The sequence below is a fragment of the Zosterops lateralis genome, assembly GCF_965231275.1.
Source record: "Zosterops lateralis genome assembly, chromosome: 1".
In the NCBI taxonomy this organism is placed as follows: Eukaryota; Metazoa; Chordata; class Aves; order Passeriformes; family Zosteropidae; genus Zosterops; species Zosterops lateralis.
This window is the reverse complement of record NC_139762.1, coordinates 94729770-94755905: the sequence shown is the minus strand read 5'-3', so window position 1 is coordinate 94755905 and position 26136 is coordinate 94729770. Positions and strand designations below refer to the sequence as shown.

Sequence of the window (26136 nt, the reverse complement as noted above, 5' to 3'; positions counted from 1 at the left end):
ACTTGGGATTACTCCCCCAAAACTTTGCCTTTTTGAGATTTTTAAGTGAAGCAGAACATTTTCTGAATCTATCCAGCTTCACGTGGTACAGAAAACTGAGCAGTTCTAAGGGTGAACGAGACAAAAAAAATGTTATGATATCAAAGACAAATATCTAAGTCATTTGCAGAGCATGGATGATGAAGAGTTTTAAAATTTATACAAATTGTTGGTTCACTTCAGATGACGATCTGCTGGCAAAAGAAACATTTCAAAGCAATCTCTTGCTTCAAATTAGCTGAGCAACCATAATAATGAAACAATAGGAAGTGAAATACAAAACACTTTCTATGCAATACCTAGAAGCAAAGTTCAACTCTGACCTCTCTTAAACATTTTACAGTGGAACCACCTCAACTCTTCCACCCAAAGAAAGTTTCATTATATATCCCATAAAAATTAATGCAGCAGGATATAGAAACACTGGCATTGACTCAGGTATAATGAAAATAGGGAGCCTGGAATAGAGAGGAACTGCCAGAGGATACATGGATTGCTATAAAAAAAGCTGTTTAGAGCATGGCGCTAAGTAACACCAAAGTCACAGGTTCAATCACAGGTTCAATCCCAATAGAGGCCATTCACTTGAGTTGGACTTGATGATCATTGTGAGTCCCTTCCAACTCAGAATATTTACTGAAATCTGTGAAAACATTATTCAAGACAAAAATGCAAAATCCCCAGAGTCAACAATGAGTGTGCACTAGAACTGCACACTCAGTAAGTGGCTCTTCAATGAGTGACTCTAGGGCAGTGATAGCCAAGCATGTATCACCAAATAATCCTGACCTACAAACTAAAGATTGTTCACCAGTGCAACCCTCTGGGGAGAGCATTTACGTAACCACGTGGGGAGAGCAGATATCCAGAAAGGTCATTTGCCTGACTACCCCTGGGTTTACTGCTGCAGTTTCAGGATACATTGGCTGAAAAAAAGAAAATGGATAAGGACATTAACACTTTGCTTTGCCCAGCTAACCCAGAAAAATTGGAGCAGCAGTTCAGCTACTTTTAGAATTCCTCTCAGCATCAATTTCCAATCATTAAACTTCACTGCTCAGGGGAAAAGAAGTGTTTTTCAGAGATACTCCACAAAATTACCCTTCTCATAATAATCTGAGAAGGTAACCATTACAAGGAGATGTATTTTACCATTCATTATATTACATGAACTGCAGGTGCTTTAAGACAAGATCAGTGCATCCTACATAATGCTACAAAGATAAAAAAAATTTCCAACGAACACAAGGATACACCTTCTCAAAAAGTCAATGAGGGAAATGTGAACACAGAAAGTAAGTTATGTATTGACTGAACTTCAGACATTTCAAATATATGCTCACATATTTAACTATGCTTATCACTTAAGCCCTGCTGGGATCAAACCCTTTCCCACAGATATGCTTCTGTCAATATTCTCACTGAAAAAACCCCTGGGACCTGAGGAAAAGCAGATGGTGAATTCATTCACAAAAATCTAAACGAGATGTATGCATAGATACTCAAAGAGATTTTGTAGAAAACACCTTTCAATTCACTGTTTAAAATTTAGTCAAAGAAATTCAATATAGATTTCTTTCATTATCAGATAAAATATGCTAAAATATATATAAAATACTTATAAAATTTCAAGGCAGCAGAATAAGATAGGCCACATAACTGAAAAGCAGGCAACACAGGTATGAACTGCTTGCATGTCAAAACCTCTCTCCCCACAGTTAACTGAAGAAAGTAATGAACCTGCAGGTTTCTACTACTGTGGAGTGGAATTTCTGGATGATGATCTAATTTGATTCATCATCTTTACTATCTCTAAAAGCAAAGCTGAAAGGACATCACTGGCCAGCTACTTGCCTGTGTCTGAAGGTGACACTCCCAGGGTGAAGTTGCTGATACACCCCACACCATTCTTGACCCACTTAGAGTATCTCTGCCTAAAGGAAGTACTTTCCACAGCCTTACATTCACTCAAAATGCAAACTAGGAAAAGCATCACCTATAATATCAACAGGAGTTTTCTAAATCCAATGAATAAAATTAACCAATTTCAGTGTCAATTACAAAATTCCTTTTAAGCTAACTCATTAAACTTACTTATGTGCTCTCATTAAATTCCCCTTCATGCGAACATTTTTTTAGTGGCAGGAACACACACACACAGACACAGAGAGTCTCAGAGAAGTTTCTTGACTGTCACCATGCATGACAAGCCTCAGTCTGACCAGGTTATATACACCCTGCCAGAAACCCACCCAGAGTGTGGTTTTTCCTGGGAGTAGTGGGTCTGTGAGAGGAAACCCATCCTGGCTGGGATGCCAGACAAGGTCACTTTCCCGGGACTGAGTGCCTTTGACATTCCTCTTGTGGAAATGATTTTCCTACTGGATACCTTTTAGTGATCCTTTGGGCAAAGCAAACCCAGGCACCCCCGAGTGAGAGGGGCTTGGGGAACAGAAGGGGGAATGTTACTGCTTTTGTGTACCTCCATGACAATCAGGAAGGTGCCACAGAAGCTAAATAGAACTTCTTCACAAAAGCATCCCATCTTTTATTCCTTCTCTATTTCTCTCTCTCTCCCCTGTTCTGCTAGATGAGATAAATCTCACATGCCTGTGTGACTTCTCTTGCTGCCTCTCAAAGTTATGGAGTACCATGTGAAAACGAGCATTAGTTGAAGTTTCAGGGGAAAAGTGATGGTTTATGATTTATGTTCTTTAGAGAACAGATGACTAGAAAGTTCACTGTGTCACTGTTGCCAGATTGCAGCTATATATTAAATTAATGTTTCAGTTCACATGTTCCTTACAAATGGTTGAAATCTGTTCCATAACCTGTCCAATTCTGCCAGTAGTAAGAAGATGCTACCCAAGTGACATACCCTGTATAAATTTTACTGTTTTAAAAGTTTATATTATACTGCAATCTTCTGTCTCTCAGTTGCTGTAATCTACTGGGCAGCTACCGTTGTTTTCATCAAGGACATCTGGAATTGCCCCCACAACTGCTTAAGACAGCTCCACGCTTGTGGGAAGAGATCAAACAAGATTTATGGTAGTTGCTATACGGCAAGACAATTTGCCTGACACTGATGAGGCTAAAAAAGATAAGGCAGCTCCCAGCAGCAAACCTGCCAAATAATTCAGCAGATAAACTAATCCCTCTATGAATCCCCTCTATGAATACCACCAGGATTATGATAAGACAAAGGCAGAATCTGATGTAAGTGTAGGAAGAAACAGGTAAAGAAGCAAAAGTAGTAGAACAAAATAAGAGAGAAGAGGTAGGGATTGAAGTGCAGAACTTTTTTCCACCTTCAGCTGCAGCCCTTATCCATGTTGTTACATACAGTGATCTGTATCTTGCAGAGTCCTGCTGCAGTTTCCAAGCTGCAAAGAGTAGCATATGTTGGCTACATTTGTTGTACCAGTCCTACATCACATTCCCTGAATTCTTATGAGTGGCTCACAGCAAAGGAGATGGGTTGTTAGCAACACAAATCACAGAAAGGCTTGTCAAAAAAATCCATCAAATTACTGCTCAGTAAACTGCTTCTGGGCAAACTTTGCATTCTGAGAGATATGCTGGAAATAAAAGAAATTCACCTCTCCATAAGGATTACAACAGACCAGTGTGTTCCATGGGCTATCCAAAATGACTTTCTGCTTCTACCCGAACTCCTTCACTCTTTTGGGACTTGTCCCACAACAAGCTCTTTACTCTACCTTGATCCAAGAAAGTTCATGTCTAAGGCTCGAAGACCTTAGATGTATCTCACCTATTGCCATGAACCTTAGCGGAGTTCCCTGTTACTACAGTCGTTTGCCACCTTCATGGGAAAGAGATACCTGAAGGAAGCCAAGGGGGGGGGAAACATTCCTTTTCCTCCAAGAGCAAAACTTTGGAACTTGAGCTCTTCAGATGAAGTAAGTCTCAGCATAACACGGGAAACATTGGTAACCTGTGTCTAAAAGTTCTTAGGTTCTGCCTACACTATAACCCCTTAGTTACAAAGAAGGTCTTTGCATTCTCACACCATCTTTACACAAAATAAGAGGAAATGAAAGTAGCAAGCAAGCATCTGCAAGACAAAGTCATTCAACAGAAAGAGATTACAGATGGCCAGACCATCTTATCTTAGACCAGCTATTTAGGTGTCTTACAAAGCACCCTAATAGTAGAAAAAATGAATGCTTAACCTGCAGGTGACCTTATACAGGTGCCAGCTGCTGCCTGTGACAGAAATAGAGTGAACTGTCATGGGCCATTTTCTATGAGCAAGGCTTTGTGTGCACACCAGTGTATGTTCTGCACCACATTGAAACAAGAAAAGGGGAATGAAAGGATTAGATTGCTCTACACAGACATGCCGGGAATGTCTAATGCTTGGTGCTTCCACAGGGCTAGAATAAAAAAATCACGAAGGGAATAAACTAAGAATTGTTTGCTACAATGATGTGACATAGGCCTCCAGAGAGAGAACGAAAAAAAAACCAAAAAACCCAACAAACAAACAAACAACGAAAAATACACACCAAAAAAAACCCCACCAACCAAACAAACGAAACAAAAGAGAGAGAGAAAATGTGGGAAGTAGGCAGGAGACATAGACATCTTGTAGCTTAAAATCACATTGGGGTTTTGAAAAAAAAAACAACTTCCAAAAACTCGGTCCTTAGAAAAAGATTCAAATTGAAGATTTAAAGGAGGAAGCAAATTATTTACAGAGAGAAAAAGTTAAGATTACCTGTTCATCAGTTTTCACAAACAGATACACACATATATGCTCGACCTAAATAGGAATGTCTACACTATGAGAATATTAATCTAACAAGTGCTTGACAGAAATACTTTATAATTATTCATTAGGGATAAATCAGCTTCTGTTATTCTTCTTTTTAGAACAGAATAAATTACTTTTTTGAAGAGGAATCTCAAAGAAAGCTACAGTAGCTGCTACAACATTTGGATGGTATGCAATGCTTTCAGTAGACTAAGTAATAAATTTGAGGTAGTCTAGTAAGTTTCTACAGAGATTCTGGGCAAAAAAAAGAAGCAAAAATCAAGACTGTTTTTATTTGGCTATCCATGTATTATTTGGAAACAAACCATTTGCTTAAATAGAATTTTCAACAGTCAAGACAAAACTATCAACACAAATCAAAAATTTTAAGCTTCTTCTTCCTGAATGTAATTTGTCCAGCTTCACTTCAAGACAATTTATTTGAGCTCTCACAGAGATAGGCCATTATAAAGGGCATCTACACTGGAAATCCTTACTGCTGAATTAGTAGGAATAAACATAAAGAGCTAAGCTAAAGCTCCAACCAAGACTCCAGTTTTAATAAATCCTGGAATAAATGTCCCATGTAACACAAATATGGATGTGCAGTCTGACTTGCAGATGGGACTCTCTTTGGATTTCAAAATTTGCAGACATTTTCCTCTTTGCACTGTAATATCACAGTACACAATTTGCACAAAATCACTGCAGGTGCAAAATGAGGGACCAAGGCATAACAGAAGAAATAAAGGAGAGCTCTGTGACTGTAAATTTAAATTCCACATATAAGTGCACTGAGTAGCTAAAATGGAAAGCCCCATGTACATCAGCAATTATGCTCTACTTGCAAACAGTGATTGTGGGGAGATGCCAGAAAAAAGCTTCTGCCTCTCGAAAGTGATAAACTTTGTGACAGTTTTTTTCCAGTTCTGCTTGCTGGCTAATGAGAGTGAGGCAATGTACTTATCAGTAATGGATACATTCTGAATCCATGTTTTTTAGAAAGAATTCACTGCAGGTTGGCTCTTAACAGAACAGAGCTGCATAAAATAATGCAGCAAACTTGATCACATACTGTTTAACAACAAACAGGTTAACTACCACCTCAATCAAAAAGAATACCCTAAACCAACCCACAGACAGAAGTCTCCCGCTGCATGAAACTGGAGTCCCAGTCCTTATGATTGGGACTCCAGTTATGATCCTTCAGAAATACTGAGGAATATGGGTAAGAATCCATGTGCTCCACAAATTCCTACATAGTTACAAAAACTAGTGAAAATTGAAGGCTAAAATAACTGCCTTCTGCTTATGCTTTCAGTATGTAAGTTGTAAACATGAAATTCTGAGTTTCTAAAAAAGAGCACACTATCAATTACTTCTACTATTTTTTAAAGACAGTCTTATTTCCAATTCAGTCTTTACCATGTGTCCTAAAATATGTGAAAGCAGGTGCAAAACTTGAAATTAAAATATTACTAAGTAATTGTATTACACCATTACTTGTTCATTACATGTCTCTTCAGGATGGCAAAACATTAGTCTTACAAAGTTCTGCCTTTCCTCACACACAAGTATTCCATTAATTACTCTGCAGTAGAATTAAAACTGAAATTTTAAGATCCTTATATACATGTCATTAGAACAAAACATGGTGGACATGTGGTATAGTTGCGCTGATGAGGGTTTTTTCTCAAAAAATTTGTTTTATTTACCATCTCATCCAGGTAGCAAGCCCAGAAAAATTTTTTTTAGTTACAGAGTATTTACTATTCTTTCAAAGTTTTTCTTGAACATTTTCACCAGGTACACACGTGCACCTGTCTTTGCACATTTCTGTCAGAAAAGGTGAATTTGTAAACCAAGGTATCAAAAACAAATGAGAAAACAATGAACAAAGCAGCACTGACAATCACAAATAAGAATAGCTAACTTCATTATTTCCAGGTTTTTCCAAACATGGAGAGTTTTCAGTATACTAAGGCTTTGGGGTTTTTTTTTGTTGTTGTTGTTGCTGTTTGTTTGTTTGGGGTTTTTTGTTTTGTTTTTTTGTTTGTTTTTTTAATCTATAATCTTCATTTTCAGATTCTTCCAAACATCAAGTGTTCTGAGAGGTAGAAGAATTATAAAAGAAAGGCTTCATAAAATCAGGCTTGCTCTATTAAATTAATAGCTAGCCTGTCATCTCTTCTAATTGTAATTAGGCAATTTTCAAGTTCCCATTAGAAAACAATCTTGGTATGAAAGGTTCCTTAACACGACTACCTATTATTGGGTTGCAAAGTAAGTGCATCTGGGTAAGCAATAAGATCTGTTCCATGAGGAAACAGATAAAGGAAAAAAGTAAACAACCTGAATCTTAGCATGTACACACAAATCACCTTCTGACCAAGAAATGTAGTAAGAAAACAACCAGCCAACAAGTGTTGCACACAAGGTCTGTGAAAACTGTATGAAATAAGTGATGTGAATAAGGAATTGTCCTTTCCCACATGAAGAAAATGGAGTCTCAGCTAACTTATTACAATAATCAAGAGGGGGTTTTCTGCCCTATTTCTAAGTATATTGTTTCTTTGGTACAGAGGAGATATTGATGATTCTGAGCTCTGATATGCTAAGCATTTGCATTAGCTTGAGGGGTTTAATGGTGGTATCTTTTGTTCAATGGTTAAATACTTTCCAATCCCTGCAGATTAAACTGTTTTATAGTATTTCAGTGAATAAACAGGGCATAACAGGATGATTACGTCTTTTTCTCTACCTTGCATTTTTAGGGTAACATTTCATCAAGACAGCTGAATTTAACTTTATGACTCATTCAGGATGGAAATAATTGTAAACACATATTCTAAGTGGCTTATATGCAGAACAAAAGTAATTCCACTTATCAAGAGATGATCAGTGTCTGACTCAGAAGCACATTTCCCTTCAATAGGTTCATCTCTCTTCAACTTAAACCCAGATAAATAACTTCCATTTTAATTTTCTTCAATATATTTAAAAGCCTTACAGTTTTAAACTTCATTACAAACCCTTCTACAACTGGAGTGGCATTAATGCAAAGTATCATTACTCCTTTTTCATTAACATTTTTAGAGGCACAGACTGAGAAAAAAATTTAAGCCATTTTAGAGTTTGAGAAAGAATAGAATAAGCAGTGCTTTGACATTCAGAATGCTAAATTCCTCGCCACACTCAACTCCCTAGTCATCCTTGTTGCCACCATTTCTCCCTCTAATTTATGATGGATGCAAGAGACAGGAATTAACTTTTCATACTAATGTCCTTCCAACTCACTACACACAAACAGACATTAAAACACATCACTTGTTCTCATTTTAACTTCTTGAAACACTATTTTTCTGTACAGTTTCTAATGCAATTACTTTTGAGCTCAGATCCAGTTATCAAAACTTAGATACAGCAGATCAACTGAGCCATAATAATACACAACAAAGGCAAAAGACCAAATGCTTTTACCTAAATCTCCTTCCAACTGTTTGAATACATTGAACAGTCTGGTAAATATAAGGTAGGCTACTACATAACTGTTTCCAGGCAGTAAATCATTCAAATATACCTAACATATAAAACTTGATCACTTGCCTAGGTTCTTAATGTGAAACAGAATTAAAGCATTTCAGCCGTATCCTGTTCCAGAATTTCTGTTGAGCACTCAATCCCTAGTATCAGGTAGCCATGTACCTGGGAAAAAAAAAAAAAAAAAAAAAAAAAAAAAAAAAAAAAAAAAAAAAAAAAAAAAAAAAAAAAAAAAAAAAAAAAAAAAAAAAAAAAAGGAAAGAAGGAAGATATGTACTTGCTTTTTGAGGCAAGAACTGACAATGAGAACAAAACATGGTGTTGATTTTGATTTCAACAAAAATCAAGACTATACCTAAACACGAAGTGGGATGAATGCAAATCAAAACACACTTGCTAAAGAGGGAGAGAGGCCAGGCAGGGAAAAGCAAAGTCAATGCAACTATCCACCATACAGTTGCTTTCCACATTAAATCACAGGTACCAAAAAGCACATTGGAACTGAAATGTATTACAAAAGCAATTGCAAAAAAAGGGAAGAAAAAACAAAGCAACTGAAAGGCCAGTTGGAAGAAAAATACTGCGGTTACTTGCCTATGCTACAAAGACTACAGAATATACAGCTGCCATTAGCTTCCCACTATAGTAAGCCAACTGCAGTAAAGACCACTCTGATTCCAGACTGGCACTCTTAAAATTAAAGACAATTGTTCAGATGATATAAACCAACAGTTCCAGCTTGTATCAATGGAAGATCACATTAAATGCCAAAAAATATTAATGAATTGCTCATTGAAGACATTTTCTCTTTAGAAACACCTCCTAAAAATATTTTTGTAAAAAAAAAGAATACAAAAGCATTTAGGTACACAGTAGACATCTGGCAAAACAAGGATAAATGGCAGGATTAACATTTAGATGTAACTCTATTAAATGACAACTCCTTTACTGTTACAATAATCTCATGAAAGCCCTTTCACTAAATCACTCTTTCACACTGATTCCTTTTCAATGCAATTTAAACTCCTTATGTTAAATGAGCACTATTATATTTGCACTAAAATAAACATAAGTACTGTTTATATGCTTGCCTACCATGCAAATCACCTTCTAAAAATATCACATTTCTATCTGTTGCAGAGTACTTAAACACACACATTTAGATGTTGGTAGGGGCTGCTCTATTTTTAATTGGATGAGTTGGTACCTGAAGTGTACAGATACAAGTAAAATCTTTAACTGCAGGTGTTCATACTTCCTCTCACAGAAATTGTCTTACTACTTGTATAAAGGATAAAACTACAACAAACACATTGTTCTGTCTTCAGTACATAACACAAAATTATTAAAAGCAGCTGCAAGAAATCCTGAGGCATTAAAGAAAAAACGTGCTATAAGGCTTATTGTCACAACCAGTTGTGACATGACCAGATTTCAACTGGTGTTTCCATCTTTCCTGCTTGTTCTAATAATTGTCTTTTATACAACAAGAATCTTTTACTGTAGAGTGCAACTCACTCTTATCATTTTTTGTACGAGGTATATAAAAGGGAACTTAGAAGACTAGATGATTTTATCAAAGCATCAGTTTTTGGAAGAGATGCTTTCTTTCATGAAACGGACCACTGCAGTTTACCTAATGTAAAACCTTTCCTCTGTGGAGGTTCTTATCCTTTGTGGAGGTTGTGGAGTGTATATCCTTACATATATAATGAAAAGAAGATGCAAATTGAAGAAATGGAAGCTTCAGTTAAGGCATATGTAACTTACTAGGTTTGATCATACAGGTGGTACCTACTGAATTTGTGCAAGTTAAAACCAACTGAAATCAAAGAAGTGGCATAAATATGGTATCAAGTTTAGGTCCATCTGAGGCCTGTTTCAGGACACATCCTTCATATCTCCAGAAAGGACATAATCATAGTCAGTGAAGATACAGGAGAACAGCTCTGCAACAGTTGGGTCCATTTTTTAAGATCTTGGAACAGTTTGCCTGGGTTTTGCTGAATACACGTTGTTGAACAGCAAAAATAAGCCAGCAATAACCTGAGGAAACTGCTCTGCCTTGTATCACCTTTTAGGTTGACAGAGCTGCTAAAGACTTATTCTCATCCCAATCAATTCAGTTAGTAAGCTTTCAGGCTACTAGATTAGCCTGTCAGGGGTAGGGACAGCACATTCTCTTTTTTCACTTCCAATAGTGATGCCAGAATTTTCTATAAAACATTCAATTGTATAAAATACTCAAATACTTTATAAATTGAAATTGCTTATTAAAGGAAGTATTTTACTTTTATTTAAAAATCTCTAAACCCAGAAACATTGGCAATACAATAAAAATTCAGCTGGAATGAACAGTGACAGACCTCTCACCATTTGATGGCTGCTGGGTGCCCATTGACTTTGATAGCTTCACAGCAGGGAAGAGAACATACTTGCACATTTCAAAGGAACAATATAGCCAGAATAATTCTACATTTTTGTTTACAAGCTTAGCAGGAAGGCCAATGCCTAAGAAAACTTTAGGACTGAGCTACCATTTCCTTGCTAAAACTGGTATCTCAAACGTTAAATTTGGGCAAAACCAAATATCCAGACTGGCTGCTTGTCTGTGCAGATCACTTTCAGTGTCCGTCGTTCTGGCATTCATCACACCCAGCCCACATGTTAAAACCTTTATATCACTTCAAGGGATCCCTGTTCCCATCAGCATCCAGTAAGAAAGACGACAAAACGCAGCTGATCATTCTTGTTCTGGCTAACGACCAAAGGTAGAAACATTTCCACTGTCTCTTTGGGTAAAGTTAACAAGGTGAACTAGAACGGTAACAGCCTCAGCTTATTGCCTTTGAAAGTCAAATTAAAATACAACTCTGTGGCTGTAACATCTATCTACCTCTGTAGCATGGAAGACATGCTTACATATAAACATTGTACAAACCAATTAACGTATGTAAACAAATAAAGAGTATTTATTTTTAAGGAAATCATTACCATAATAAAGTCAGAGCAGTCAGCTATGTAATTGTCCCTGACAGGTAATGACATTGGACTCTCAGTATCGTGTAATTTTTTTTGTTGTTTTGTTTTGGGGTTTTTTGTTTGTTTTTTGTTTGTTTGTTTGTTTTTTTGGTTTTTTTGTTTTTTAAATACAGGAAGTAGAAAATTTGATCCTAAACTTACTCCAAGGAACTGGAAAGACCAGGCACGTATATTCAATTTTTAATTGTATTCATATTGTTAGATAAACTATCAGATATACATTGTTTCCAAAACAACTGAATGTTACATAAATTCTATATGAACAGACACCAGCTGAGGTTAGCTTATAATTGGGACACTTACTCATAGGCCAATATGTGAGGCAAGTATCTAGGCTCAAATCAGACAAGGTTAGAACATGGGAAAACAGAACAAACAGGAATTTAAAGAAGTGTCATAAATAGGTTTTACACATTACTTCCTTAACAAATGCCTTGACTGACATATTTTTCAAACCTGACTTCCCATCTACCCTTTCAATCTTTTACTAAAATATATTTAAGTGACGTTTTTCTGGAAAAAGCATTTAACAAAGCCTGTAATTTACCAGTAATACTCCAACAAACCTGGAGCAAACAGCACACATGCTGTTTTATTACTAAGCATTAAAAGTCAACGTTCTCAAAACCAGTGCAGCTTATGTAAGGTAAGGCATCTCCACCGTATGGCTCTCAAAAGAAGCAATTCCTTAATGACAGTAACATGTGTCTATAAAGAAAAATCTTCCTAAAAATAATTTAAATGTAGCCAGCAAGAAACAGACTAATGTTCAACAGAGAAGAAAGCCTCTCACATAAATCAATATGTCTCTTTGATCCCTCAGTTGCCTATTAAAAAAATTTAGGCAATTGCACTTATTACTGGAAAACTTGCAGTCTTGCTCATTGGTGTCAATCTTAAACATCAGTTTGTGTTTTTTTTATTGTGGGAGGGTTGTTGGGTTGGTTTGGTTTTTAAAGCAAGGAAATTAGTGACCTAATTAAGTCAGTAATTTGTTCCATACCAGCTATTTACCTTTTTGGTACTTACATAAAGCACCAAACTGACCATAATATATTCCTTGGTTTCTTCCAACCACACAAACTCAACACAGACTTTACCCTCTGAATCTGCATAGTCTGCAGTATAAATATGACCCATGTAGTCATAAAGGCCAGATGACTTGGTAGACAATTCCATGTGGACTGGAGCACTAAAACACCAGAAGGGCTTTCCAGTTTCATCCAAGAGAGTCAGATCCATCACAAAGCAGTCCTACAAACACAAGCAGAAGAGATTATTTCCCCATGGCCCAGTAAGTAGATCTGCCCCTGATGTTAGAAGAAATATAAAGGGTTCAGAGGGTTTTGTACAAAGGCTAAAACCTCAAAATAAAATTGATAGTGGTTCACTGACCTATTGCAAGAAATACTTACTTAGAGGTTTTCTACAGAAATCAAAATTGCAACCCACAGACATGAAACACTGCAGTACAGAAGGTACCACTGCCAAACCAAATCAGACATTATTTCTTGAACATTTTTCAGCCCTTAACATCTGTTTTTCTCAATTATTAGTTACTTTACCATTCAAATGATTATAGTCCCTTCAATATGAGTAAGCAACCTAAGCTTAATGTCAGTTGCTAAACTTGTGTGAATGTAGCAATGTTTGCAAAGATACTCAGGGACCACTCAAGGCAGAGCACACAAAATTACCCTTCCAAGACAGCTGTATACAGTACTTTTTGAAAGGCTCACAGCTTCAGTTCCCAAAAAGGTAATAGTAATAATCCTGATGTAATTCCTCCTCTTACAAATTCTTGAAAATATTTCTTTACAAGATTACACAACTAGATAATTTAAAAATGTTAATGCCAATTCTTTCGTCTTTGCAAACTGATAGTTTCCCATATCCCTTAGAAGCACAGGAGTTGTCATTGTTAGTATCAGCTGTTCCTTATTCTCTTGAGTTCTGAATCACTAAATGAATCAAATTATCTTAATTATGTTGTATCTGTGGTCCAAAAGCAGAAATAAACCAACACCACATATTCCATGCCAAAAAAATTCATTTGGAATGCTTTATTTCTCTGTACTACAAAGTTGTGTTTCTGTTGCTCTAACATTGCTTTCACTATTACTTTACTTCAATCAAACAACATAAGGGCAGATGGCACAAACATGAGGCAATATGGTACACACAGTTTCCCTAAGCCTTTTAATGCAGACTATGCTGAAAATACAAAATTCAAACCAAACCTGATAATGATGGTATCATAAACTTATATGAGCTACAGAACCACTGGAAACCAGAAAGAATTACAATTTTCTGGTCTGACAACTTGCATATATAAGGCCAATTACAAAATGTAAAGTGGGATGGTGTTGGGTGGTGGGATGGTGAGGTTTCCATGCATTTCCTTCCTGGTCCTAGTCAGGATCAGGTTAATTTTTGCAGTAGCCAGGAGGTAGCATGGCTAACACAGTGACATTGTTCTATACCACCTCATCTCATTTCCAGGAGCAAGGAAAAGGTTTTCTTCTCAGTCAGGCTATTGTGGCATGGTCAGGTTGAGTTCCTCCCTTCACATGCATGTTTGCATGTGAATCACTCACCTCTCTTGCACCTTCTTATTATTAATTTTGTTGCTGCTACTCTCCATTTTCTTCTCTCATTGCTGTTTCCAGTAAACTGCTCTTATCTCAACCTTGACCTTTACCTTTGTGCCTCCAGTTCTCCCCTCCAGCTCAGCACAGGGCAGAGGAAGGGGAGAGAGCCAGTAGAGAGTGTGATTTGGAGTGGTTACAGTGAGAACATTAAATTGGAGAATACCATTCCTAAGCCATGACAATTTCCAACTATCTGTACTTCAGCAATTAAATTTTTTACTAAAAAACCCAGAAGTGCCAAGAAAGCTTTTGGGTTTTTTGGTTTTCCTTCAGAGTATTAAACAAAATTCAAATAAATTCCAAGTAGTGGAATGTCCTACTTCTGTGGCTGATGTTATTTGGCCTCCACACATTTTAAGAATTTTAGGCACTTATGGTAAAGACCACAGTGAATTCAACCCATGGCTATATGCTGACAAATTCTATCTGTCACCTCAAAATGAGGCATTTTAAAAAAATTGTATTCTTTATTTTGTCGTAGAAACAAACACTCAATATAACTTATGCTGTAAGCACATAGGAGGGAGACTAAAACTGAAAAAATAAAGACTACAGCCACAGCTGTTTCCTCTGTCAGATAACTTCCTAAATTCTTATATACTACTCAGGAGTATTTTCATGGAAAAAAAAAATCCTGCCAAGCAGCTGAATATCACAGATTAGACTCGGGTTAAAATCACAGAATGATTTGGGTTAGAAGTGACTTACATAAGTCATCTAATTCCAACTCCCCTGCCTCACCATGCTCATCATGGGAGAAAGAAATTTTTTGCCTTTTTTTATCAATGTCCAATTTAAATCTACCCTCTTTCAGTTTAAAAACATTGTCCCTTGTTTTGTCAACACATGCCTCAGTAAAAAAGTCTTACCTTATCAAACAATATTTCATTCCACATTTATACATGATTGGCAGAAACAGCAGTTTTATTAATTTTGAGGGTCTTTTCAAAAGAAGTGCCAAATTTGAAATCAAGTGTTGAACTAAATGATTTTTCAGTAGTGCTTAAACTACATTCATCAGAATTTTTACAACTTCTGAAACATTCATGCCGATAAAGTACATTTAAAAATATGTGCCTTCACCACTACAGCAAAAGGTACAGAAATAATCTGAAGCTTTGTTTGAAGTAACTCTTTCAGGAATTTTATCCAACAGAATGTGTGAGCATTCCTCTAAAAAAATAAAAAGTTAATCCAGCTGACTGATGTACCTGACTGGAGCTAGGTGCTGACTGTGTGGATGTGGTCTGTAGTTTCTCCCTGTGGCCACTGGCATTTTAACATTCCCCAGCAGTTCCTAACTTTCACTGCATACACACCACAGAACTGCAGAGTATTTCCCCAGAGGTTCAAGGCTTATTGCTCACAAACAAACCCCAACCAACCAACCCAAAACAAACAAAAAACCACAAAAAAAAAAAAAAAAAAAAAAAAAAAAAAAAAACCACCTCACATCAAACCAAAAAAAAGCCCATCTGCAATATTTTTTTTTCCAGCATTTCCAAGCAAGGCTGGTCAGCCACAGCATCTTTGCTGAGTGGAAAGCACTGGAGTGATAACACACATTACGTGAATGAGTCTAGCATGCAATCCACACACTATGAGAGAAAGCAGAAAATGTTTTTCCTCAAAATTCACTTATTTTTTAGAATATTGGAACACAATATTGTCTAGTAACAGACACCTTCTACAAATCAAAAAATTGTTTTAAAATTAGCATATTTAAGACGCACAAACATAATTCTGTTTTGAGATAAGCATTTCCAGAAACAAAAAATATTTCTGACCTTTACATTGCCTTTAAACACATCTGTTTCCCAGCATATGCCAAGTGTCCCAGTAATAGGAAAGTGCTTCCTATTATCCTTCAAGTTTACAACTCTGAGCCTCAGGTATCCATTTTCAATGTCACCTGAAAGTATAAACAATATACAACATTATAGCAGTATAAATCAAATTCAGTCCAAGTACGCTGTAAATGTTCTCCTTTTCATGTCTTTTTCATCTCACTCACCAATAAGAAACCCTGCCGTATACCACCACCTAAATATCAAGTACATTATAGAGGAATTAAGTTGCAGTTTGGAGTTTGATTCTGTGACCCACAGCAGAAATAGCAGCTAAAAATTCTTTTGCATTTTTTAGCATAAAAATAGGAATGGCACCTAAAGAACTTACACAAGGATGCAAGGAGTAAATTTCATATTCAACACTTCCATCTCTAACTGGAAACTCAACCTAATAAAAAGGGTATACAGGTAACAATTCCTCCTTAGAAAGGATATTGCATCATTTAAATTGACATGCATTATGATTTGATTTGAATCAAGTTTTTAAATTATGGATTTTAAAATTTTTAAATAGCTTTCCAAAACTCCTGGGGTTTGGGTTTTTTTTGGCAGATGATTTGTGATTTTTTTATTACTACATATAACCATATTTCTTTGGTATCTCTTCTCTCAGAAGAAATTGACTTTTTTTTTTTCCTTTGCTATCAGAGGAGGAACCAGGGACTCCAACAGTCTAATTATAAGTTTGGGAACATTATAATGAACACAATCTGACTACAAAGAAAAGTGAAAATAAAAGCATCACATGACACAAGCAGATTTCTTGGTAGGACATCCCTTAGACAGGTTTCCTTGAACAAGAGATTCTCTCTCAAAAGAGCAAAACAAAAGCACTAGAGACCTCAGTACAAAAAAGAAAGTATCTAGGACTTGCAGGAGACAAATGGGAAGGGCGAGAAGGAATTCCCAGGAATATAATGCCTGTCAGGATCCAGTAGCAGGTCCTGGATGGTAAGGTAACAAGCTAAGGGGCTTGCAGAGGTTTAAGATGGAAGTGACAGAGTGAAAAAGGAACTGTTTTGCCTGTGATTCTCCTTCGATCAAGCTGAAGTAGCAGCATGAGGCCACAGACAGAAGAAGCAACACCAGAAAGGCTGGCTGTGAGTTAAATGGCTGCATCCAGCAGGCAGTGGCAGCAAAACCTCTGCTTGGTGGCTGCTTGAAGCAGATCGTTAGAGGCAGTGAAGGAGAAAGAAAGCCCACACTTTAACACAGAGGCCAAAAACTTCTCTGAACTGGTACTGTAGAGCCAAGGCACAAACCAATGCTGGAAAGGCATCACTCACCAGTGGGAAGTCCAGAGAATACTTACTCTGGGGAGGACGCAGCCCAGCACATGACAGAGAACACCAGCTGCAGGTTTTTCAATACAGACACTGTCTGGAATAGGAGTGTGAATACAGTAACCAACATGACCATGCCCAGGAAATATTTTGTAGGAAATACTTTGTATGGTTGAAGGAAAATGTAATCGTCCAGACCGTGATACCCACTGTCTTTGCAGTGAAGTGCAAAAGAAATCAGTGAGGAAAATGTAAGCAGAATTCATTTCCAAGACCAAGCTCGAAGTAGAAAAAGGCCATTAAGTTGATACCTGTCCAAATGGTTCAGTTCCAAAACCTCAGTAAATCAAATTCAATGACAGAATGTCATTCAAGGTAAAAATATTTTACTTAGTTTACTAACTAAGCACTGAAAGTCCACATATAAAGTTGAGTTTTTGAACAAGACTTGAAAACATCAGTCAACAAGCATTTTTTTCTAAAATTACTATTTGGTTATCCACAATTCCAGTCTGAATGGAAGTGGCTATTTCTCTTGCTCATTCAAATCAAATGAAGCTTGAATGGATTAAAAATGGATTGAAAAAAGCATTCTGCTAATAAATTAATGAAGCCCAGGACATCACTGCTATTGCATGGCATTAATACACCACTGCTAGACAGATCAGCTGGCTAAGGTGTGTTGTAGTTACTTCTTAATTTTAGCCAGAATGGAAATAAGCAACAGATCAAGAATCTGAAGGCTAATTATTCATGGGCCGGTTAATCCAGTCTTTATATATGGGGGTTTTTTTAATATAAAAGCTCCGTTGCAGTCTTTATATTCCAGAGGAGGGGAAAGTCTGCCTAGAAACAAGCAAGAAGCTGCAGGCTAAGTACTGAAATCTTCCCTTCCTCACCCAGTCACATAAGAAAATGAAATTAAAGGGCAGAACAAGCTATGTTAAACATATGAAGAGAAACACAGAGAAAGCAAATTGGACAGGGCTTTCTTCAGCCTGATCCAGACTTTGTTTCATTGTCCCCTTATAACATCTCTAGTCCTTGGTTTATGCAAGACACGCATAGCAGCAAAGCAGCAGAGTAAGTTATAGGGAACAAATATTTCCAAGTAAAGGTAATAAAGAACATATATCATGTAGACAAACTTCAGGGGAAAGAAACAAATAGAGCAATAGTTCAAGAGTACTTATTTTAGCTAAAAGCCAAGGAAGTTTGTTTTGCTAACCAAGCCTTTGTTGCAAATTGTCATTTGATTGGTATTTTCAGAGGAAAAGCTGTGCTTAACACTAATTCTGGTGCCAACAACCAGCCTTAAGACACTGAAATGGTTATTTAAACTTGCAAATCAATCTTCAAGGTCAAGCAAAACATTTCAAAAGCCTGATATGAAACTTTACAAACAAATCTTAAAAGCTCTCTAAATACACAAAAATCAACTCTCACATTTTGCAAGCACAACACATCAGTTTACATCAACAAGAAATGACATTGAAAAGTCAAAGCTTAAACTACCATGTGGGTACAAAGCTGTGCTTAAAAAGTTGAAAACCTAGGTAAATACACTTCAAAAGTATTTATTAAGAAGCTGGATTCATAGCTTCCGGGTGTCTTCTGGGAGAAAAGCCTGTCATACCTTCCTGAAAACAAGGAAAGTTTTCTAAATATTTTCAATTCAGTTACAAAGTATTTAGCATATTCACCCTACACTATCTGTCAATAAGACCATATTGCCAATTCTGTTTACATGAAAAGGAGAATAAAACAAAATGCTAAACCCCAACCCAAACAGTGGCAAACCAGCTAATTACTGTAATGTAAGTATTAATAACAGAAAAAAAATCTGAAGCCATATACACTCCATCTACTTGGTTCAATGAAGTGTGACATAACTTTTTTAATTTAATATTAAGAATTCTGCAAAAAGAATTGCAAACAGAGTAGCAAAATGAAGCTCAATACTAATAGACACTAACAAAAAGCAGATAAAAATTAATATTGAACAAATAAATCAGTTATTCTGCAAAATACAAATGGGCATTCTCTGGTAACCGAGGAAGGCCTAGAGCTTCCTAACGAAAACCAATAAATAAGTAAAAGGACAGTATAATAGCTGACAACTGATCTGTGCCTCAAGTTGTAGAAATTGCCATGGGCGTGTCTATAATTTAAAATAAAACTGGACTCAGTAGAGAATTTTCAAAAATAGCAAGACAAGAACGTTGCAGACTTCCATGCTTCAGAGTCCTCCCAGAGGATGGGATAAGAATATTATTAGAAGGGAGCCTAAAACCAAAACACAAACCAGCAAACACAACCAGTCTGGACAAACTTGGCCACCACATTCAGCAACACGATGTTGACCAAAATGAGAAAAATTAACAACAAATTAGAATGAAAAATGTGACAGCAGACAGCCATATGCTGCATCACTACACCATTTCAGGAGGAAGTCAAGCATTTTCCACAAGGAATTATTGTGCGAGCACATGGAAGGGACAAGTTGACAAATGAGCTTATTGTCTGCAGAACTACAGCTTCAGCTGCTTGATGTCCTGTGAGACCAGAATCTGGTGGCTGTCACACTGCTGAAGGTCACAAAACCAAAGTAATTCAGAAAACATTTGTGAGCATAAAACAGATTCTGTAATTTGCAAAGTGAGATGGCATCACAACTGTAGCTCAGGGACATTTCCTAAAATTTGCATAAAGATCAGCTTATCAGCCTAATCTTTTGTGGAAGTAGCTTCTAAGCAGCAAGAAAGTGGTATCAAGAAAGGAAGTATGCCACATAATACTTTCTCTTGTGCAACTGTATTGCTAGGAGCATAACATTTTCATTTTAGAAAACAAAATATGACATTCAGCTAAACCAGAACAACCAACACAATTCCAAAAACCCAATCCTCTTGCCAATATTGAGAAGTTTTGGGGTTTTTTCTGATAATATAAAGAAGATTCTTGTACTACACAACGCTTCAGGTAAGATTTCTTGCTACATGCATAGACTTTCACTGAAGTTTTAGCCGTAGAATTATTCATTTAGTTCAAGCTTGCAACTTTTCTGGAACCTGAAAAATGTATTTCAGGTATATTTCAGGTTCAAGGACTACTACACTCCATACTGCACAAGGCTGCCATCTAAATGACAGCTCCTGGAATCACCAAACACCAACGAGAAAAACCAAACCAAATCACGGGGAAATGCTGCAGCCCTGTAAAAGCGCTCACGTCTGACAACAGTGCCCTCTACTGACCGAAAAGCAATATGTTCTGCAATCTGCACTGCCCAGGAGTGTGGATAAAAAAAATTACTGCCGATACAAAAAAAAAATATTTGGGAGCAATAATTAATTTACAGTACTTAATTCTAAATTAAATTCATGACAATGCCTAATTTTAATATTTTAATCTGTCTCTGCTTACAGAAAGACAGCTATGTAGCTGTAGGAATTTATGCTGAAGTTATGTCAAAAGAGAGATCACACATGTATTTTTCAAAACCTCAGTACAATTATGAATTTGGGCTGTATGAGAACAACAGGGATGGTCAATCATGTCTCATGGAAAGAAGTGCTGAAAACAGAATGAAGCAGCAGTTAAAAAAAATGACTGAAATTGTTTACCACACAATGACCAGATGCCAGAAGAGGCAACTTCAACCTCACTAGAAAAAAAAAAAAAACTATAGATCTTAAAGTTCACAGTAACTTCTACAAATTTATCTATATTTTCAATCTGTCTGTGCATCCAAAGTATTCTTAAAGAGAATTCTACAGAAATAGCTTCCAAAGTGTATACGAGGACAAACTGTCTCTGCTTTATAAAATACAACTGAAAGAAACATCAGCCTGCACCAAGAGCTATGCCACTGCATTATTAATGCAGCGGAGAACTAAAAGAAAAGACCCTGACAATCTGAAGAATTCAGTCCCAGGCCTGACACTCTAACAATGTAACAATGGGCAGACTTCATACAGAGCAGCCTGAGGATGCCACACAAAGCACCACGCAGATATAAAGAAACCACACAACTAACAGACATCTTACTCTTAAAATTCCATTTCAGTTTCACCCCTTAAAACAGAGAAACTGGATACAAGAAGGAAAGACAGGGATCATTTCTAAAACAAACATTATTGTTCTGTCAACTTTACGTTTTCTGCAGAAGAGGCACTTGAATGATCCACACAGGTACATGCAGGTTCTGCCATGAAGGTCAAGATGCAGGCTGTAGTCATGCAGTCCATACTCTGAGTCAATATCATCCAGTAAAGGTTGATTAGGTGGAGGAATATATTGACTTGAAAAAAAGAAAAATAATAGAATTTAGCAAGGGGGAAGATGACTTAATAGAGATGCAATATATAGCCCTACAATGAGACTGTCATCTTAAGACAGTTTTGAAATCAAACATCTCTAGTTCATCACACTTCTTTCAATCTAATACAGTGTCTAAAACTGCTGATCAGCTGTTCAGCCCAGCCAAAGGGAGAAAATATGGCAGTCAACTTTAAAAGGTACATCTGTTAAACTTTAAAACATGGATTTGTCTTCAACAAAGAAAAAAGCATCAGCTTAACTACAAATCGAAAAGCCCACTAGCTCTAGAGACTTCTCTGAAATAGCAAATATTGAAATTATTTTGCCTGTGCCTAACTAAATAACTACTGCACATAAATGACCTGAAGTGACCACATGCCAGAGGCAACTGAGCAACTTCTACACAGGATCCAATCTGGTACTAAGAGAGATGGTGTTAAATCTTACATTCTGTGAGAGAAGAGCCACACTGAGTTATAGTGGGCATTTAAGACTACTGGTAGATACAAAAGTATCTGACCAGAAAGCTGAGTGGCAAATAAATTCCCCAAATACTGTTCTAAAGCTTAAAAAAAAATTGTATTTTTAAACAGTTTAGAATGTATAAACAGGTATTACATTATACACTGCAATATACACATATACAAACACTTAATAGGAAACTCTGCTACTTTCTGAATAGGACTAAAAGATAATTGCAAGCACCTCACCAGTTTACCAGAATTTTTCTCCCCTCTTACACAGCCAAAGATTACTTCTCTACTTCCTGAAATGTCTCCCTCTTTTCTATCTCTGTTTCAGGTAGGAAAAGGAAATAAAAAGACTGCTTATGAAAAGGGAGAAAGTATGGGCAGTGTATTTCTAACTTTCTCAATACAGCCAGTACTAGTACACTTTTTTAACTAAATTATCTCCTCAATAGCATAATGATGGCAATATTTTAGTATGAAAATGCTTCTACATTTTTGTATTTACTGTAACTGTTGTTTATATTACACAAGAATAGTTAATTACTGCCTAAACATAAGCATCTTACCAGCAGGCAATTTTAATTGTAAAACTCAAAGCTTTATTCAAAAGGTTATCTTTACTTCCCACAAAGGAAAACCAAACTTACACAGTAGCAGAACCCAAAATGCTTCTCTCAAGAAGTTGATTATAATGAAGATTCGCCATAACAAAAGCAATTTCATTTTTCTCCTGAAAAGTTAATTAAAGTATATGTATTTTTATCTGGAAATTCTTTTTTTCACAAGGTCTTTCTGAGCATTAAAATTCATAGATAAATGCTGCCGCTTATTACTCTGCCAGTTACTGTAATAATGTTAGTAATGGCTTGCTTTAATACTTGGACTCCTAGAACCTTTACTGTTTTTTCACAAGAGTACAGAATATATATAAAAGATTACAGAATTTCTGTATTACAGGGAAAGAGAGGGAAACTACCTATGTCTAGGCAAAAATTATGAGAGCTCCAAGAATTGCCCCTAGCTTCTAATGACCACTTTTAAAAAGATACCTAAACAAAATCAAATGGCGCTTACTCCCAACTGCTGAAGCATCAGGATTATTTTCACATGTAAGGAACTATTTCCAAAGAGGGCTAACATCAGTGTGGAATACAGAATTATTCAATAGAAACTGTGAATTTCAAAGTAAAAATCATGTCTTCACCAGATTATTTAGTCCTAGTAAAACATTAAAAACATAACCTTTTATAGATGTCTATACAGAGAAAACAGCAATGCGAAAACTAGAGACAGAGGTATATATTTACTTCAAGAACACAATACTAGGATATCAAGGTGTTTTTTTTTTTCTTTAAATGCATATTTTTAAATCCTGCATTTACAAACACATAAGTCAATAGGAAAATAATTCCCTGCCAGAAGTCTATTACTCTCCTGAAATGTGGGCAACTACTGTTTTCATCTCTCTGGGTTACCAGAAAATGACATCCTCTATTCAAACTTTTGGCTTTTTAACTGCTCCTGTATTTTCAAAGTGCAAAATTACAGCTATAAAAGATTTAACTAGGGAGATCTATCAATCTCATAATTTCTCAGTCTTTCTCTATCCAAATACCAGAAGGCCCACATAACCTGCCCTTGGTTTCTGTTATGCAGATATGTGCAAAAAACAAGATGTGTGGCATTTACAATTATTACACCCACTGACACTTAACTACCTCATATTACTCTGCCTACACAGAGAATAAGAACTGCTGTTCAGAAAAGCAAGCAGGGAAAATATACTGGAGTGAGGCACTCGATTCTTAACAACGATGTGAAACTTGGTTATGACCGGACCATTTTCAGGTGCTGAAAGAGTTCTCTTTCTGAGCATGGATGGGGCCAATGCATGAGCAAGACCAGAGAGCCAACAATACAGGGGCACCAATCTACAAAACTTCTGAAGATAAGAGAGAAATGGCTGCTCACTTAGCAGAGATTTTCACAGACTGAAACAACCAATAATGGGTTTATGCCAGTCAGGTTTAAGTTTTCCAGGAAATGGATTTTCACTCTTACCTTTAAGTAGGAGTGAAAGAAATAGCCCTTCTGCATTTTTAAACATTGCCTCTGGTGATTGTGTACATTTGAGACAGCCTGTTTGCAGCTGGAGATTAGACACAACTTTGAGGAACTGCTCACAGCCTCCCTTAGGAAAGTTCCAAATAACCTAAGTCTACATCAAGAGCATGGCTGAGGGGAGGAAAAAAGGGCTACCATCTCTCAATTCAGACCAAGAGCAGAACACCTAAGACAGGCCTCCATAGCACCCAGACCTACATAGCCACAGGCAGACACAGAGGTGCCAGTGCATCCCATGCAAAGATGCAGATTCCTTCTGAAGTTGACTTCAGATGTTCGGCACTGCCCTCTAAAGACATTCATGTCTACACTTACCCTACAGAGGCTAACTGCTTAACCCAGACTCTTAATACCAAGACTTTAATACCCCCAAAAGGGGACCATTTACAGCATTCCTGCTGCTGTAGCAGGATACAGCTACCTGGTGATGTAGATTAAAATTAAGTTGCTATGTGGGAACTCATCACTTTGAGTGACGTGGACAGGTAACGGAATGAATCAGAGGAAGAAGCACTTCTTTTCTCAAACCATTCCATTTAAAATTATTCTAGGATATCAAACTTGGGCATGTGAAGACTGTAAAATAAATAAAATTGAACACAGCATCTAATATGGAATGATAGATAACTGATCTTTTAATTAGAAGTGGATTTTTTAAAAAAGTATATATACGCCTGTGACAGCTCTTCAGGATACAATAAATCTTCCACTTACTGTCCCTACATGTGTTTTGTGGTTACTAGTTTAGACAAGATCTTTCAAAATCCAAAGGGGAAAAAAAAGGAAGATTAAAAAAAAAAAAAGCCCTCCCCAAACCCAAACTACAAGCCTTTTTTTTTTTTTTTTTTTTTTTTTTTTTTTTTTTTTTTTCATTTAAATCATAATAAAATACAGAAACAAAATGTTATCTTACCTTCCAAATTCCTACTAACAGTCCTGGACTCAGACTGAAGAGCTGGACAAGCTCATCAGCACCAACTGCGACACTACTTTCAGTCAGGTTGCCAAGATGGTATTCAGCAATCAAGGAAAATCGACGAGGTCTTTGAAAAGAGCATACAGAATGAAGCAAAAAGGCTGTGTCTCCTTATTCATGTAAAAGTTCAGTTTAATTTCATTTTTAACTCTAAAGTCTGACCAGCAGCACATGATGAAAATGGTTTTGAAAGCATTTGCCATGCAGAATCATAAACTATACATTTTAACAACTACAGTGTACTAGCAGGATCTCAACCCCTAACAAGAAAAGAAATAAAAAACACTATGATCTTCTAAAACACGCTTAAAAAAAAACTTACGTACTTGCCCAATTTTTCAAGATACAGAATTACTTTATAACTTGTTTTTCATACTCTATTGATACTAGATGGAATCACTGAGAAGCAAAATTCAAAGGAAAGTATCAAACTGTACATATAATAAATTAAAAGTATGTGCTACAGGAAGCTTTCCTTTTTTAGATTTTTTTTCTATATTTTACCTATAATTAAAGCCACTAGCTCCAAAAAAATCTTAAATATAAGTTCATGAACACTCTTATTAACTAATGATGCATTTTAAAAAAGGGCAGTAAGTAAGAGTTTGCATGACCTATTCAGAATGAAGAAGTCTTCCTAAAATCCTTTTCAGACTCAGGCTCTTACTATATTCAAAACAGTTCCTAGACTTCCACATAGTATCACTGTAATATCACCTACAATCACACACTGAACACTGTCTGGGATGGGGCATCCACAACCTCCCTGGACAACCCATTCCAGTGCCACACCATCCTTACAGTAAAACATTTCTTCTTGATCAACATCAACCCTTTCCATCTTTAAGTCAATCAGGCCTGTCCCTGCACTACTGCCTTACAGTCTAAACAATGACATACTGAAACTGGTGAAACCACTGACTTCATCTATAGTCGCAATTTCTAAAATTTGTAACTCTGTGAAATAAACACGTCAACTGCCTGCAAGCTTTTTTATTTTCTACATATGAATCATCATCTTGGTAAAACAACTACATTTCCCACATAATTTGACTGCA

The 26136-nt window shown here is 36.5% G+C and overlaps 1 protein-coding gene and 1 long non-coding RNA gene across 2 annotated transcripts in view; both read right to left on the bottom strand.

Moving 5' to 3' along the window:
• LOC310912717 overlaps positions 1 to 8724 on the bottom strand; it is a 168098-nt gene extending 159374 nt beyond the window's left edge. The window contains exon 1 of the long non-coding RNA XR_014590704.1: positions 8525 to 8724. This is a non-coding gene — a long non-coding RNA (uncharacterized lncRNA). The remainder of the gene's footprint in view (positions 1 to 8524) is intronic.
• Positions 8725 to 12214: 3490 nt separating this feature from the next.
• The window catches only part of FBXO15 (F-box protein 15), a 21034-nt gene continuing 7112 nt past the window's right edge, over positions 12215 to 26136 (bottom strand). The window contains exons 5-9 of the mRNA XM_083867482.1: positions 25016 to 25145; positions 22626 to 22708; positions 21343 to 21488; positions 15840 to 15964; positions 12215 to 12655 (exon numbers count right to left, since the gene is read on the bottom strand). Coding sequence (XP_083723608.1) covers positions 12386 to 12655; positions 15840 to 15964; positions 21343 to 21488; positions 22626 to 22708; positions 25016 to 25145 — 754 coding nt within the window. The 3' untranslated portion in view covers positions 12215 to 12385. The remainder of the gene's footprint in view (positions 12656 to 15839; positions 15965 to 21342; positions 21489 to 22625; positions 22709 to 25015; positions 25146 to 26136) is intronic.